We start from the raw sequence: 14,140 nt of genomic DNA on the forward strand, positions 1-14,140 counted from the left end.
AATTTCAATGAAACTTGGTAGGTAATACTCATATATATGTCACCCTTGTTTAAAATTTGGTATAATATTGATACACAGAGTTGTGGTTGCCATGGTTACCATACATCATCAAATAAGGCTTCTTACAGAGTCTATCAATCAGTGAAATTACCATTTTCTTTGCATATAAAACATAAAGCCAACTGTTCTGAGGTCATATTATTTATTTGTCATCATGAAGACAATGATCTAAGCATATAATAACAGTATATAACATAATAAAAAAATATCCTATCACAGTTTTTTGAAGCTGCCAAAAACCTTGATTTTGACTTTTTATGGATTTTTGAAAAATTGGATTTTTTACCAATTTTAATAAGAGACTGTGAAAAAATGCACCGACAGATGTTCTTAAAATAATGCATATATAATGTTTAAAGCATAAAGTCCAAAATATCAAAAAATTGGAGTAGTGTTATTTTTCAAAAAAAAAAAAATCGTTGCCATGGCAGTGAATGAAAATATTTAAAAAAAACAAAAATTTGAAAGTCTGCAAATTTTAAGTTAAAAATGAAGAAAATTTAGTTTAATTGGACCTAATTATTAATTTAACTCTATTTGAAAAGAAAAATGTCAATTTAAGATTGTGGCTACCATAGTAACCATTTATATGACCCTAAGCAAAAAAAAAGAAAAATCGCCAAAAATATGTATTTTATAGCTTCTTCATACAAATATTTACTCCGGTATTCTTTCTAAAAGCATATCTCAAACAAAAGGGTTGTTGTGAAGGTTACCATGTCAGTAAAGATTAAGACTTTGTCAACTCTCAAGAGTCTGTAAATAACAGTTAACAGGGTTAAGTGGTAAAATTTGAAAATTTTAAGTGTAAATTTAATCAGAACATCTTGCACCTCATTTTACTTCAACTTTGAAATAATATACTAGAGTTGCACTGGTGCTAAAACACTATGCAAACAAAACACAAGTCAATGTCTGTCTATGATTGGAAATATCATAGGAAATCCAAATCTCACTATTAACTTATAAAAGCAAGAATAAAATGTTGTCAACCGTCCACAGATGCTTGTATGCTCCATTCACACTATCATTTTCTTTGTTTATTTGACTGTGAAATTTTGGGAAAAAATCTAATTTGGCATTTAGACATATTAAATAAGAAAGATCATATCTTAGGGAACATGTGTACTAAGTTTCAAGTTGATTGGAGTTCAATTTCATCAAAAACTACCTTGACCAAAATCTTTTACCAAAAACTTATAACGGAAACTCTTACCATCATTGTCTATGTTCAATGGACCGTGAGTTTGATGTCTCATTTGGTATTTTTATTGGAAAAACAAATTGTTTTTAGCAATTTCACTTTAAGCTATTTAAATTTGTCATTTTGAAGCCTTTTGTAGCTGATAATGCAGTATGGGCTTTGTTCATTGTTAAAGACTCTACAGTGACCTTCAGTGTCATTTATAGGATTTGTATCATTGACAATCATACCATATTATCAGTGCATAAAATATTTGTAGTTTTTTACATAAAGTTGGTAAAAGAAATTTAATTAAGTTCATCTGCAGTTAGTTCTCTCCTGATAGTTGTTATAGTTTCTTCCCTTGATGCATCAATGGAATCATCAAATGATTTGTTCTTCCTGCTCATTCTAGAAAAGAAAATTGTTATTTTTTCTACCAAAAGGATTTCATCATATGAAAATCTTCTATTTCCATCTTCTTTTCTCTCAGTCAGCATTTCCTCTGATACCAAAAAAGGATCTTCCTTTCTGCCAGTTTTTAGACCTTTGTTAAATTTTTCAGTGAGATATTCTTTTTGGTTCACATTAAACCTTTTGTTCTTCCTTTCTTCTTTTAATGCCCAGCCAAGTTCTAAATCAGAGTTGTCATTAATTCCAACTGTCAGCCCTGCTGATGAAACTTGAAAGTTGGTTGAAAAAGACTTAGACATCTTTGTAATGTAAGTCTTTTTAGTAATGTCACATCCATTACTAAACTGGCACCTGAATTCAAACTCACACTTGCCGAACATTAAGTGGCTTGACAGGTCATGAAAAGATGAAAAAGACAGTGTGCATCCCTCATTTGCACATGTTATGGTGTTTTCTTCCTTTTCAGCTTTAAGTGGCAGTTGGTGAAAAACCACATCAATTTCTCCCTCTATCTCTGGACATGAGGTATTTAAAATACATTTTTCAACACTTTGAATATCAGATGAAGGTATAAGCTTTCCTAAAATGTAGAAAATAAAATTATATAACTTATAATTTGAGAATACTGTTTAAACAATAATTGATTAATTGATTGATTGTTGCTGTTTTACACTCAGTGAAAATGAACTGGCTATATATTGTAGCTATTGACATGAAAAGTATGTGTGAAATGAATATAACTGAACTTTGAGTCTAGTGCTGGATATACATAATCCTTGGCTGCCACATCTAGTATGTGTCTATATATTGTTAGTTGTTTTTTGCTTTGTTATGATCAATCTGACAAGTAAGAACTGTGTTTTTATAGTTTGTTCCGATGTTGTACTGTTACTCCACTGTCCCATGTTAGGGAGTAAATTAAATAGTGCCAAACAAACTTATTTGAATCTTAAACCTGCTAACCCACATGAAGGAAACGGTTTGAAGAAAGTCATAAATAATATTTGGACATTATATTATATCTTGGAGCAAACTAAAAAAATTGTGAATTTTTTTTCAACATAATCGCAAAAAATAATACTTGAATCACATATATCAAGTTATGGTCTATTGACTGCTTATAGATATCAATAGAAAATCAGTGTTTGGAGATCTTAATCATGATTAGGAAATTATAAAAAGAAAGGATAAGAAAATAGTAAATTAACAAGCATTCTAAGAGTATTGCAAAGACTTTTATGGGCATTGCTCATCATTGAAGGCCATATAGTGACCTAAAACCTTTAATTTATGTGTCATTTGGTCTCTTTATTGATAGTTGTCTCATTGGCTATCATACCACATCTTCTATTTTCATATTCATGTTGCGGGGAATTATAAAAATAATATTTATCTTTTTACCTGTGCCAACTTGGTATGCCTTCCATGCAGTAATGCCATGTGCGCTAAATGTGAAGTTACTATAGGTTGATATTGCAGGTATAGCGGTGTACTTGGTTTTCCTACACTCAGTTCCTTCTATGACACGAACTATGTACTTTACATTTTTTGCTGACTTGCCTATTGCCTGTAAATAAAGTGAAATTATTGTAAATGCTTATAAGAAGAAAAATAACTAGAGTAGATTAGAACTGTTGGCTTTTTTGGTTGTAAACCTTTATTTAAAATATAAAAACCTCAAATCATAATAGATATAAAATCATAACAAAAAAGAGCTTACAATGAAGTATCTGGGTTTTTTTTCCATTGTTTAAGGCCTTGCAGTGACCTATAATTGATAAATTCTATGTCATATGGTCTCCAGTGGAGATTAGTATCAGGCACAATTATACTAATCCTTGTTTTCATATTTATATAGAGTAAAAAAGTAACTTTAGCTGTCCTATAACTGGGTCTAATTCCTTCAGTTATTATATCCAAATTAGTTATTGTTGTTGCTCACTGGTTTCCACATGATTTTAATCTTTTTAAAGCTGCACTCATGCTATTCTGGATCATTTATAATAAACCTTGTTAATTGTTTTGCTTGGCACTGACATTGTTAGACTAATAAATTATTGTGTGCATTTGTTATTGCAATTTTTGAAGAATTAATGAAATTGTGAGATAAATTACTGCCATATTTGCAAACGGTGCATACAGATTTATGTTTAAAATATCAGAATGAGAGTTCTTATTATTTCTATAATCAAGCAGTCTAACAATTCCAATTAATGACCATTAATAAAAACTTCGCAATAATTTCTGAATTTCAAAGTACATTTACAGCTGTAACCTAGGGATGTTTAAGACATGAAGCTGATTGGGTTTTTAAAATTATCTGTACCTTTTTCATTGATTGTGCTGTAAGTACATCATGACCCTGGTTTACATATCTTCTTATAGAAGATTTGATGGTTGCAGCAGTGCGGTCACATGGTCCCTTCCCATTCTGGGATTCACAGAAGTCATATGACAGGGTAAGACCTGAATGCAATAAGAATGAAAGCAATTCTGTTGACTTGTAACAACCAGCATTGTCAGACCATACATGGAACTTTATGTCATTGGTGTTAATTTCTCTAATTTTATCCATTACATCTTGGATAATACTGGCTGTTACTTGGATGTCCTGTTAAAAGAATGTAAACAAAATAAATCACCACTTTTAAACTGCTTTATAAAATATCCATTTCCTAAGCATAATTGATCAACTACAACTAAAATTAGAGCACAGATACTAAATTGTTTTCAGAAGAAAGTATCATCCCAAGTCAAACTGAACTGCTATTATTAGCTGTTTTTTAGCTGTTATTTGCCAGTTCTTCATATTTTTAGCAGTCCTTTAGCTGTTCTAAGCATTCAATCTAATAGCAGTTTGAAAAACTGCCACATTTCACCATTTCTTAGCATTCGGCTTAGCATTCGTCTTAGCATTCATCTAAGCAATTGACTTAGCATTCGTCTTAGCATTCATCTTAGCATTCCTCTTAGCAGTCAGGACAACAGTTATGACAGCAGTTCGATAGCTGTTGACCTATTAATCTTTGTTATGAAAATGCTTGGATCTGGCAATGTTTTCAGCTTGAAGTTAAACATTTATTTGAAGATAATTTGATCATTTTCAAATGTGCATTTTGGCTCCATGTTGTGTGGAAATACTTGCTAGTGAAAAACTATTTTTGTCAATTATAAGCTTAATTTTCGATGAATACTTTTACACAACTGCAGTACAGTAAGTTGAAAGTCACAGTTAATGCTTGTGTATCTTCTGACATAACTTTGTTGGGGGAAACAGAAATCATACAGAAAGCCCACAAAAAGGGGGGATAGTTGTTTACTTAAATAGAATATCTGATGCTGACAGGATTGCATTAGAATACTAGCATATATATACTAACAAATCAAGATGTTATTTGAAAAAAATAGATATGATTATTTTAATCTATTATTTGGTTAAAAAAACAAATCTGATCATATTCATGAGTTGAAAAAAGGGGGAGGGAATTCATAGGTAAACCTAGACTGCAAATAGCCGATTGGTTTAAATTGTCCAAACAATCAATTTAATGAAATTGATTTATAATATATATATATTACTTAAGTTTGTTTCAGAAAAAAGAAACATATAATATATATTACATGTGTATCAAGAATTTATTTGTTTTAAATTCCAAAAGAGAAAGAGGATATAACTGTTGTCTTTTGGTCCATATTTAATAGTACATTTGGCCTGTTTGGTAATAAAATAATGATAACAATGAAATAACTTCTTATTTGAAAATCACTTAGTCAAGGTAGTGATAAGCCTCTTAGCAGTAATAGCTTTTAAATATTAAAGTTGCTTTTTTAAAAGTTTTGATAATTAAAGTGCATATTTAATTGTTCCTATATCATTACAGCCACATATATAAATAATAATGGGTCTAAGACCAGCTAAAGTAAGTGCTTCTCTTTTTTTTTTTTACATTCCCTTAAAATTAAGTTTGTTATTAGATTGTACAGTTACTGCTCTAATTACAAATATAGGTTTAAGTACATTTTTTTGAAATTTCACATAAGACTTGCAGTAAAATATTAGAATTTTAATAATTTTAGCTTTCATATCTTGTACACTGTATATAATGTATATTGATTACCAGTATTCATGTGTCGCCTTGTATTGCAACTTTTGGCAGATCTGATAGTATTCCACAGCAGTTATTAGCAGTTTACAAAACCATATTAGGATGTAAAACTTAGCAGTTGGCATGAATATCCATTATTGACAGCTGTTATTATAGCAGTTCTCATGAATATTCATTTTTTGATAGCTGTTATTATAGCAGTTCTCATGAATATTCAGATCTCATTTAAATTTTTCGTTAAAAATAACTGCCAAAGAACTGTGAATGCTAAATAAACTGCTAAGAAACAGCTATGGAATGCTATTGGAATGCCTTTATGCAAATTAATCATTGCCTTATATTTGGTAACTGTGAATGCTAATAAACTGCCAAATAACTGCTGTCGAGTGGGAACTGTGAATGCTAATTAACTGCTAAATAACTGCAGTTCACTTTGACTTGGGATATCAAGTATATGGATAGGTATTCAAACACAATTTTGTTTAGGGTAGTCATACATGTACATACACTATTTGATTAATGATACCAAAGGTTAATCCAAAGATGTTCATTCGTTTGTCTTTTATTCTTAGTGTATAAAAATGCATTATGAAAATGGATAATACATATCTCACAGCTACATCAGTGTACAGACCACATTTAATCTCGCCAATGGCACAATTAAATTTATTAGCCTATTGATGTCTTTACCTTATTTTCTTTATGTGATATTCTTACTCATTGTCATGGTATGGTTCCTCTTACACATTCAAAAAATATTTTACAAGTTGTCTGCTAGGCCTATTACACCATCTTCAACTTGCTTTATTGTGTGCCATTCATATTTATTATAATTTAAACTATGTTATATGTTGAGATGTTGTCTCGTGTACGTTTACCCTCTATTCTTTTTTTTGTTATAGATGAATTTTGCAACAACCTACTAGCCCTACCATATATTGTTCAATATTTTATCTTTACAGTAAAAAATAATTATTTGTACATAAAAATTATAGCTTATTCATATAAAAATATCTAACCTGGGATATTTGGGTTGCAAACAAATAACAAACCCAAGGCTTCCATCATCTTTCCTACAGAAGGCTATAGATATGTGCCATGGTATTCCTCTCTTTCCGAACCAATCACATTGATCTTCACGAAACTTTCGTGGTAAAAACTTCATAGCCCAGTCACATACCAGTAAAACTTCATCTGAAGGCATGGTTTCAAAAAGTTGAGTTTTTGCTAAGTCTTGGTTTTTACATCTTATTATGTGTTTTTTTCAGGCTGAAAATACTCTTTGTTGCTTGTTGTACCTAAAAATGAAGATCAATTCATAAAATATATTTTTATTAAGTTTTATTCTAAATTTAGGTATGACCTGTTAGGTAATATTTTGTTCTAATCTCTGATGTCAGTTTTCTAAAATGTATGCTTTTTCATTGGTCTTTTCTTAGGGGAATAATTAAAGCAGTGTAAATATAAATTACAGACTTTCCTGTTGCAACTCAATTAGCCTAGTGACGATTCATTCACACTTAAAAATAGAATACTCTCTGATAAAACATATCCTGAATTAGTTAATTCTTTTTATTTAATTCATAAGTTAATACAAAAATAATTGAATATTAAACAGTTGCTCTTTCCTTCTAGTCCAGTACATATATTGTGTAATGGAAATTTTATGCAGAATGATAGCCAGTAAAATACCGGTAGGAAGATTGGTCATCAAGTAACAAATCGAAAAAGAAAGTATTGCATTTGGGAAACATATATATGGAGGAAATATTCGTTAATTCAAAGAAAGTAATAAGCTTGATAACATCTCATAGCAAGCTGAATTAACAGCAAGCAACAATAATAGATAAGGGTAATTAATTTCCTTGAACAATCATATGTAAATGCAATCAAACTTTTTTACATTTAAAAGTGGTCATATAAATAATATAATAAGTTACCCTGAAATTGAGGTCATTCATCTCATCCTCTTTTCATCTACTGAGGAAGTAACAAAGATCTTTTGTAATGCAGCAATGGTCTCTTTCAACTGTTCACAGCTTTCACAGACCATCTGGTGATTGTGAGAACATTGTTCTGTAAATGCCTCATCTTTTTCGTCACTGAGGGCATACAACATACAGTGATCTGCTACTTCTCTTCCCTTTGAAATATGAATCTGAAAATATTATAAATTAATGTGAAGGTATATAAAATAACATATGAACTACACTTGTTCCAATTTCATTGGCCTAATACTAGTGGTTTGCAAATACATTTAAACTGGATCTCATCACAAACTATGCCATCAATGCTGGAAATAGCATGCATATGAGTTGCTATTTTATTATTTCTAGGCAAGACAAAAATCAAGGAATTATTTAATCTAAATCAAGTTTATGTAATGGATGAATGCAAATCTTCATTAAAAAATCTATAATTTTTTGGCACCCCAACGATTTCGAAACTGAAGAAATTCAAAAACCTAAAAACTAATGGCAATTTCTAATTTATCACATAAAATGGACTTATTTATCCTTTAAAAGTGTCCAAATTTAGTCTAACAAACCTTATAGTCAGTCCTTAAATACTGCTTTGATTGTAAGAACAGTGCCTGGAAACTTTTGTGGTCATCTGGTGATATAGCGTCGTAGGTCAGCAATTTGTCTAAGACATCTTGAAAGGTAATGAAGGCACGTCCTCCTTCTGCTACAAAATATTCCAGTCCTTCATGGCTTTTTCTGACTTTAGCACCACACTGGGCAAGTATTTTAAACATGGTACTGTCACCTATTTAATAAAAGTAACATTTAGTTTAGATTGATTATTGTTTAAATGTCCAAGTAGCACAATTAGATTTGATCGATTTTATAATTCATAATATTATTAGTCAATATGTATTATACAAGGATAACCAGTCCTTCATCTTTCATCTTTTTAAATATTTTCTACACATAAATTTAAAATCATGTTAATTTTAAATTTACACCTATGCAAAGAAACTAATTGGTTTTAAATATGTATTTCTTTCAAGTATGTGTTTTTTCAACCGGTGCTAATTCAGGTGGTGTTGCATTTGACAAAGTCTACCAAAATTATTTTTGCATAGATTTCCAGCCAAGAAAGTGCTATTAGCCATCTTAAACCTGTACCTTGTTGAAGGTGTCATTGTCACTTTGAGATGTCAGAAGAACAAATATTAAAATGCACTGTTCGTATGCTTTTTGTTTTTATGTGTGTTTTTTTTTTTTAGATTTTGTGTCATGGTTAGACACCCCATATGATATCCTTTAATTTGTGTATTTTTCTATACATATATATCTTTATTTGGCCTTACCTAAAAGTGAAATTTCATTTTCCTGACAGTATGCTTTGTACTGCTGTATTATGTCTGCTGAACCCATGCAACGTACAACGTTAGGTAAATTGTGGACTGTTCCATCTGAAAACTTCAGTTTTTTTTCCCCAAAAGGTAGATCACGGACAACATGACTGGATGTAATGAAATCTAAGAATGCGTCTAATCTTTCAGGATCTAATTTTTGTCGATGCAATTTTTTCTCAGGAATTGGAAGTGCTGGCCCAATTTTCTTTGAATGACTGAGAGCAGCATAGTAGCGATGAGATGTTATTTCTGGTAGTAGAGACAGTAAGTCCTTGAAGGACATTCTTGAGGCAAGAACTGAAAGAACTTGTCTACCTTGTTGCCAGGATTCTGCTTTTCTGTATGAAGTGACAATATCTTTGTACTCTGTATGACTAGTTCTGTATTCTTCATTTAACTGCTTGGGACATTTTATGTCATCAATTACTTCATCAACATCATTTGGAAATAAAATTTCTATTATCAATTTCATAATCTCATCAAATCTTTCTTTGTAGGTGTTTCTTGTTTTAAATGTGTAGGACTGCCATGTTTTTCTTTCTTTTTCTGAGAATTCCTGCAATCTGACAGATGACAGGAAATCATTCAAAGATGTCAAGTAGCTGCAACGTTCATAACTTCTGACTGATTGCTGCAAAGAAGTATAAAACTGATAACAATTAAATAAAGGAGGAATGGGCCCAAGGGTCATAGATGATTCCCCTGCTTGCATGTAACATTTTAAAGGGACACAACTTGCCACTAGACATTATGCAGGCAGCGGGAAAGAATTATGTTTTATGTTCATAATCAATCTTGCATAAATAAAATCAACTGAACATTCTAATGCAACAACATTTGTAACGTTCATTTTGATTGGATAACGTCATTAATTTACATGGCATCAATTGACAATTGATGCTATGGGACGTTCGTGCAAGCGCAGATGGCATATGACAAATTTTGAATACATGTTTTAACGTTGATTTCTGACAGTTTCATTAGAATGGAGATAACAATATTGCATTTTAAGCTCTGACGGCATCAATTTGGGATTTGATGGTCGCAAATACCCGTTTACTGTCTCCGCTAACGTGTCGCCAGTAAACTTAATTTGCGACCATCAAATCCCCAATTGATGCCGTCTGAGCTTAAAATACAATACAGTTATCTCCTAAATGTAATGCTTATATGTTTTGATTGTTCTTCTTTTAATTCTGTTTCCTTTTAATTTCTGGTAATTGTGCCTAAAATATAGGATTCATTTCTTTTGAATGCGGCTTTAATTTCTGTTTTTGAGTTGTCACATTGATCATGTTAAAGTGTTAATGATGTAAACTTTTATCAATGTAATGTGATAGAATACTTTTTTTGGAGATTTTACTTACTTGTGACTGGGATAAATAATTTTGACTTCCTGACTCTTCTGATGTAACTGTATATTCGGATGCTGAAATTTCAATCTGAAAAATAATGATGTATTTTGTTTACATTTTTTGAAATCCTGAATGTGCTAAAAGCATTAACACATTTTTAGTTTTTAAACATAATTAATTACTATAGAAACAAAATATTTTTTTTAAAAAATATTATGGTCTGTATACAGTATCTTATTTTTGCACTAAACTATATTCTAACCTTGTTTTAAGTAAAACAGTTTTTACCACCGACAAATATATATTTTGTTTTGGTACGTAAGACACAGACACAGACACATGTACTAGTATATAATACATAAACCTGTTTATAAAATCTTTACATTTAAACATCAAACATCGAACATCAACAAAAAAAGTAACGTCAGAAAAACAAATGCAAATATATACTTTAGTTAAAATTAAATGTATTTCTTAGCAAAATGAACAATTTCTATGTGATTTTATTTTGCACTTTTATCAATTGAGAAGGTAATTTTAATTTAAATTTTGTAATTCAAAATCATTGCAAAAAGGGACAGATTTATAAAGGAGGGGATGCTAGTTTTCCTCGTTGTATTGTTTTACAATTGTCTTTTGGAGGCCTTTTGTAGCTGACTCTGTGATTTATGGGTTTTTCTTATTGTTGAAGACATAAGAATGACCATTAGCTATTTACTGCAATGCCTTTGGTCTCTGGTGGAGATTTGACTTGTTGGCTATTAATATTATACCACATCTTCTTGTTTTTGTATGAATTGTGCCCAAAAAATTATAAAAATGTTGTTCTTGTCTTGAAATAATGCAAATGATGACTAAAATATCCTTTACCTTGTTATAATTGTCTAATGGGTCACAACCCCCCCCCCCCCCTAACCACCCCCAAATAAAAACTAAAAAAAAAAAATTATATCAAAAATGACACTAGCTGTGCTTACAAGATTATCGCAAATATTTTCTTTTTCTGTTAACACATCCAACTGGTCAGTCTCCATGAGATATGTTTCATCATCTGTATCTAATTTTGTGCATTGCTGAATCTGTTTAATACAAATATAAAGTCTATTGATAAGAAATGTATTGGTTATTCAATACTTTTTGGTACATCCTGTCAACATTTATTATCTTTCTTGGACTGCTTTAAATTTAGATTTTATTAACCAGGGGCCCTTGCCCTTTATAGCCTTTCCATTCTTAAAGAATTGTTTTCATTGCAAACCCATACAGTAACCTGCATTTGTTCATATCTGTGTTCTTTGGTGGGCAGCTGTCTCATTGCCCATCATTCAACATCTCTATGTAGAATGTATATTGAACAAACATACAGTCAATTAGGCATAAATATATATGCTAACCACCTATATCTTAACACGTTATCTGGTTATGGTGCAATGTGTCTGTGGTACACAAAATTATTCATCTAGTGATACTGGTGTCAGACAGGTTTACCATGTTTACAAAGTAAAAAGTCGGACTCTTTTTTTTTATCATTTTTTTGTTCCAGTAAATTAGGTAAAGAGTTTATTGACCCTATATGGAATTTGCATAAAGTGTTTAATTAGTTAAGCAGTTAGGGTTGGTATGCATTGGATTTTTTTTATTCATATGTATGTTTTTGTTTTTTTATCTGGTCGGGTTGTTGTCTCTTTGACACATTCCCCATTTCCATTCTCAATTTTATTAAAGAGCTTGCTGTACATGAAATTTTAGATAAATTCACAGACACATGTACTCTGATTGTTAAAACAATATTTTGTTTGCCTTACCTGGTCATCTTCACACTTTCCTTGATCAAGACTTTCAGCTTCTATCTCTGTGGACTGCTTGGAAATTTTAATAAGGCAGCTAGTGCATGCAGCTGAAAAAAAGAAGCATTGACTTGACATAGGCTGTATTGATCATTTTGAAATGTGCATCTTAAGATATTTTTTGAAAGGGCATATGGGTTGTTTAAATATTTTGGATTTTTTTCTGATATGTGGGTTCAATCATTCCTGAAAACTTACATAATACATGTACATGAGTATGGTTAATTAATAGAAACTTTACAGCAATGGTTATGTTTATATTGAGATTGAAGAGATCAACACATAGTTTTTACAGACATCTTACATGTAACAGAAAAGATCAACATATTCATGTCTATGACCTATTGACATGTAAATTGTACCCCACTGATATATAGTTTTAAATAAACAGAAATCAGTACCTCAAGTGTAGGATTCCTCTCCTTATTAGGAAGCTTCCATTCGATTTTCAAAGGGATAAAGGATTATTTAAAAAAAAAAAGGCAGGACAAGAGCATCAGAAGTTTTGAGGGAAAAAAAGATGAGCAACTTTGTCCACAAAATGACAGGATGACAAATAATGTAAAAAAAAGTCAGAATAAAATCAATGAAAGAATAAAACAATACCCAATATCTAGTCAGGGTGAAAAATAAAACGGCAAGAAAGAGATAATCTCAGATTATAACTAAAAAAAGTACAGGACCCCCCCCCTTTAAAAATTCAAATGGTAGCTAAAAAGGGTCTCTTTTGTATTTCTAGAGTGTTATTTAAAAAAGTATTGAACAAATGTAAACTATACCAGGCAATTGGAAAGAAAAAAAAATTAAACAGTCATAATAAATATATCAATTTAGTTTTTAACTTACGTGTTCCAATCAGCCAATAGGAAGTGTGAGGCCATAACACTTCTGAATCTTTTCTACATCAGTGATGGTGATATTGCGGCTAGGCTTTGGCTTTTTTACACCAACAACAGAGTGTGATGCTACTGGAGGATGTGCACTAATCAAAGTAGGAAGCTGACCTACTTTTCTCCTTCTCAAATCAGAGTTTCTTTTCAATAATTGGTTGAAATGGGTTGAGCATATATAAAAATCAGTAAAATTCTTTGGCAAAAGACCAGATTCAGTTAAAATTATATTTTTGTCATTGAAGTCACATGTGTTGATATCAGTAACATCATCAGAACACTCATCTGTAGTGCAGTTTGTGTTAAAATTGCAAACCATTTCGTGTGTCTGCTGCTGGAGCTGCTACTTTCATTTTTAACATAAAAACAACAAAAGAGTTGTACTAAGGGAAATAACTCTAGTAGAATTTTGCACTCCTGATAGCAAATTTCTATATGACCAAGGTGAATTATTTTTCTTATTTGAAATAACACATATCTGATTTTTGGTATATAAAAACTATTACGAGAGAACTTTATATTCTGTTAATTTCAAAGGATTTCATCGGTGCGTTTTGGAGAAATACTTAGTTGGATTTTAAAGGTTTCTACTGTAAAATTCTGAAAATGAATTGTATGGTTACCATGGCAATGAACATTACAATATTTTTTTATTATGACAAAGATGTTTTTACATCACTAAGCATTCATTTAAAAAAGTTTTATGAAAATCGGTGACCACTGGTTTCCATCATATTTTGATGCTTACAGAGAATGCATGGCTCTTAAAGGGCAAACGAATATTTTCACAAATTTTCTTTTCATCTATTTTGGGTTATAGTTGTATACACTATAGGAGTAAATAAACCATGACTACTGTCCCCTCCCCACCAAAAAAAAAGATACAACAACAAAAAACATAATAAATAAACAGCTGCGCCA

At 30.9% G+C, this 14,140-nt stretch overlaps 2 protein-coding genes across 5 annotated transcripts; both read right to left on the bottom strand.

Moving 5' to 3' along the window:
• Positions 1 to 198: 198 nt before the first annotated feature.
• LOC134708304 (uncharacterized) lies at positions 199 to 6,898 on the bottom strand. The gene is made up of 4 exons (XM_063568743.1): positions 6,783 to 6,898; positions 3,984 to 4,268; positions 3,059 to 3,224; positions 199 to 2,237 (listed from the first exon to the last, which is right to left on the bottom strand). The coding sequence occupies exons 2-4, from the start codon at positions 4,230 to 4,232 to the stop codon at positions 1,552 to 1,554; spliced, it is 1,101 nt and encodes a 366-aa protein (XP_063424813.1). The 5' UTR covers positions 4,233 to 4,268; positions 6,783 to 6,898; the 3' UTR covers positions 199 to 1,551.
• Positions 6,899 to 6,928: 30 nt separating this feature from the next.
• LOC134708303 (uncharacterized) lies at positions 6,929 to 13,558 on the bottom strand. Of its 4 annotated transcripts, XM_063568742.1 has the most exons (8): positions 13,176 to 13,558; positions 12,288 to 12,379; positions 11,460 to 11,561; positions 10,495 to 10,569; positions 9,080 to 9,758; positions 8,312 to 8,532; positions 7,704 to 7,921; positions 6,929 to 7,061 (listed from the first exon to the last, which is right to left on the bottom strand). In XM_063568742.1, exons 3-7 carry the CDS (start codon positions 11,514 to 11,516, stop codon positions 7,721 to 7,723), a joined length of 1,233 nt encoding a protein of 410 aa, XP_063424812.1. In that variant the 5' UTR covers positions 11,517 to 11,561; positions 12,288 to 12,379; positions 13,176 to 13,558; the 3' UTR covers positions 6,929 to 7,061; positions 7,704 to 7,720. The 4 variants fall into 4 exon arrangements, with proteins under 4 accessions (XP_063424812.1, XP_063424808.1, XP_063424810.1 ...); XM_063568738.1 differs by lacking the exon at positions 13,176 to 13,558 and having other exon boundaries at positions 12,288 to 12,735; XM_063568740.1 differs by lacking the exons at positions 11,460 to 11,561; positions 13,176 to 13,558 and having other exon boundaries at positions 12,288 to 12,735.
• Between the last annotated feature and the right edge of the window lie 582 nt (positions 13,559 to 14,140).

The sequence above is a fragment of the Mytilus trossulus genome, chromosome 2 (assembly GCF_036588685.1).
Source record: "Mytilus trossulus isolate FHL-02 chromosome 2, PNRI_Mtr1.1.1.hap1, whole genome shotgun sequence".
NCBI classification, from domain to species: domain Eukaryota; kingdom Metazoa; phylum Mollusca; class Bivalvia; order Mytilida; family Mytilidae; genus Mytilus; species Mytilus trossulus.

What these genes read in the sequence shown, in the direction of transcription:
- LOC134708304 (XM_063568743.1), bottom strand. Translation starts at nt 4,232, where the DNA reads ATGGATAAAATTAGAGAAATTAACACCAATGACATAAAGTTCCATGTA. An exon ending in CAGCACAATCAATGAAAAAG is followed by an intron (nt 3,225 to 3,983) that starts GTACAGATAATT and finishes CTTTATTTACAG; the next exon opens with GCAATAGGCAAGTCAGCAAA. An exon ending in GGCATACCAAGTTGGCACAG is followed by an intron (nt 2,238 to 3,058) that starts GTAAAAAGATAA and finishes TCTACATTTTAG; the next exon opens with GAAAGCTTATACCTTCATCT.
- LOC134708303 (XM_063568738.1), bottom strand. Translation starts at nt 12,407, where the DNA reads ATGTCAAGTCAATGCTTCTTTTTTTCAGCTGCATGCACTAGCTGCCTT. An exon ending in ATTATTTATCCCAGTCACAA is followed by an intron (nt 9,759 to 10,494) that starts GTAAGTAAAATC and finishes ACTTCTTTGCAG; the next exon opens with CAATCAGTCAGAAGTTATGA. An exon ending in AAATGAAATTTCACTTTTAG is followed by an intron (nt 8,533 to 9,079) that starts GTAAGGCCAAAT and finishes TTTATTAAATAG; the next exon opens with GTGACAGTACCATGTTTAAA.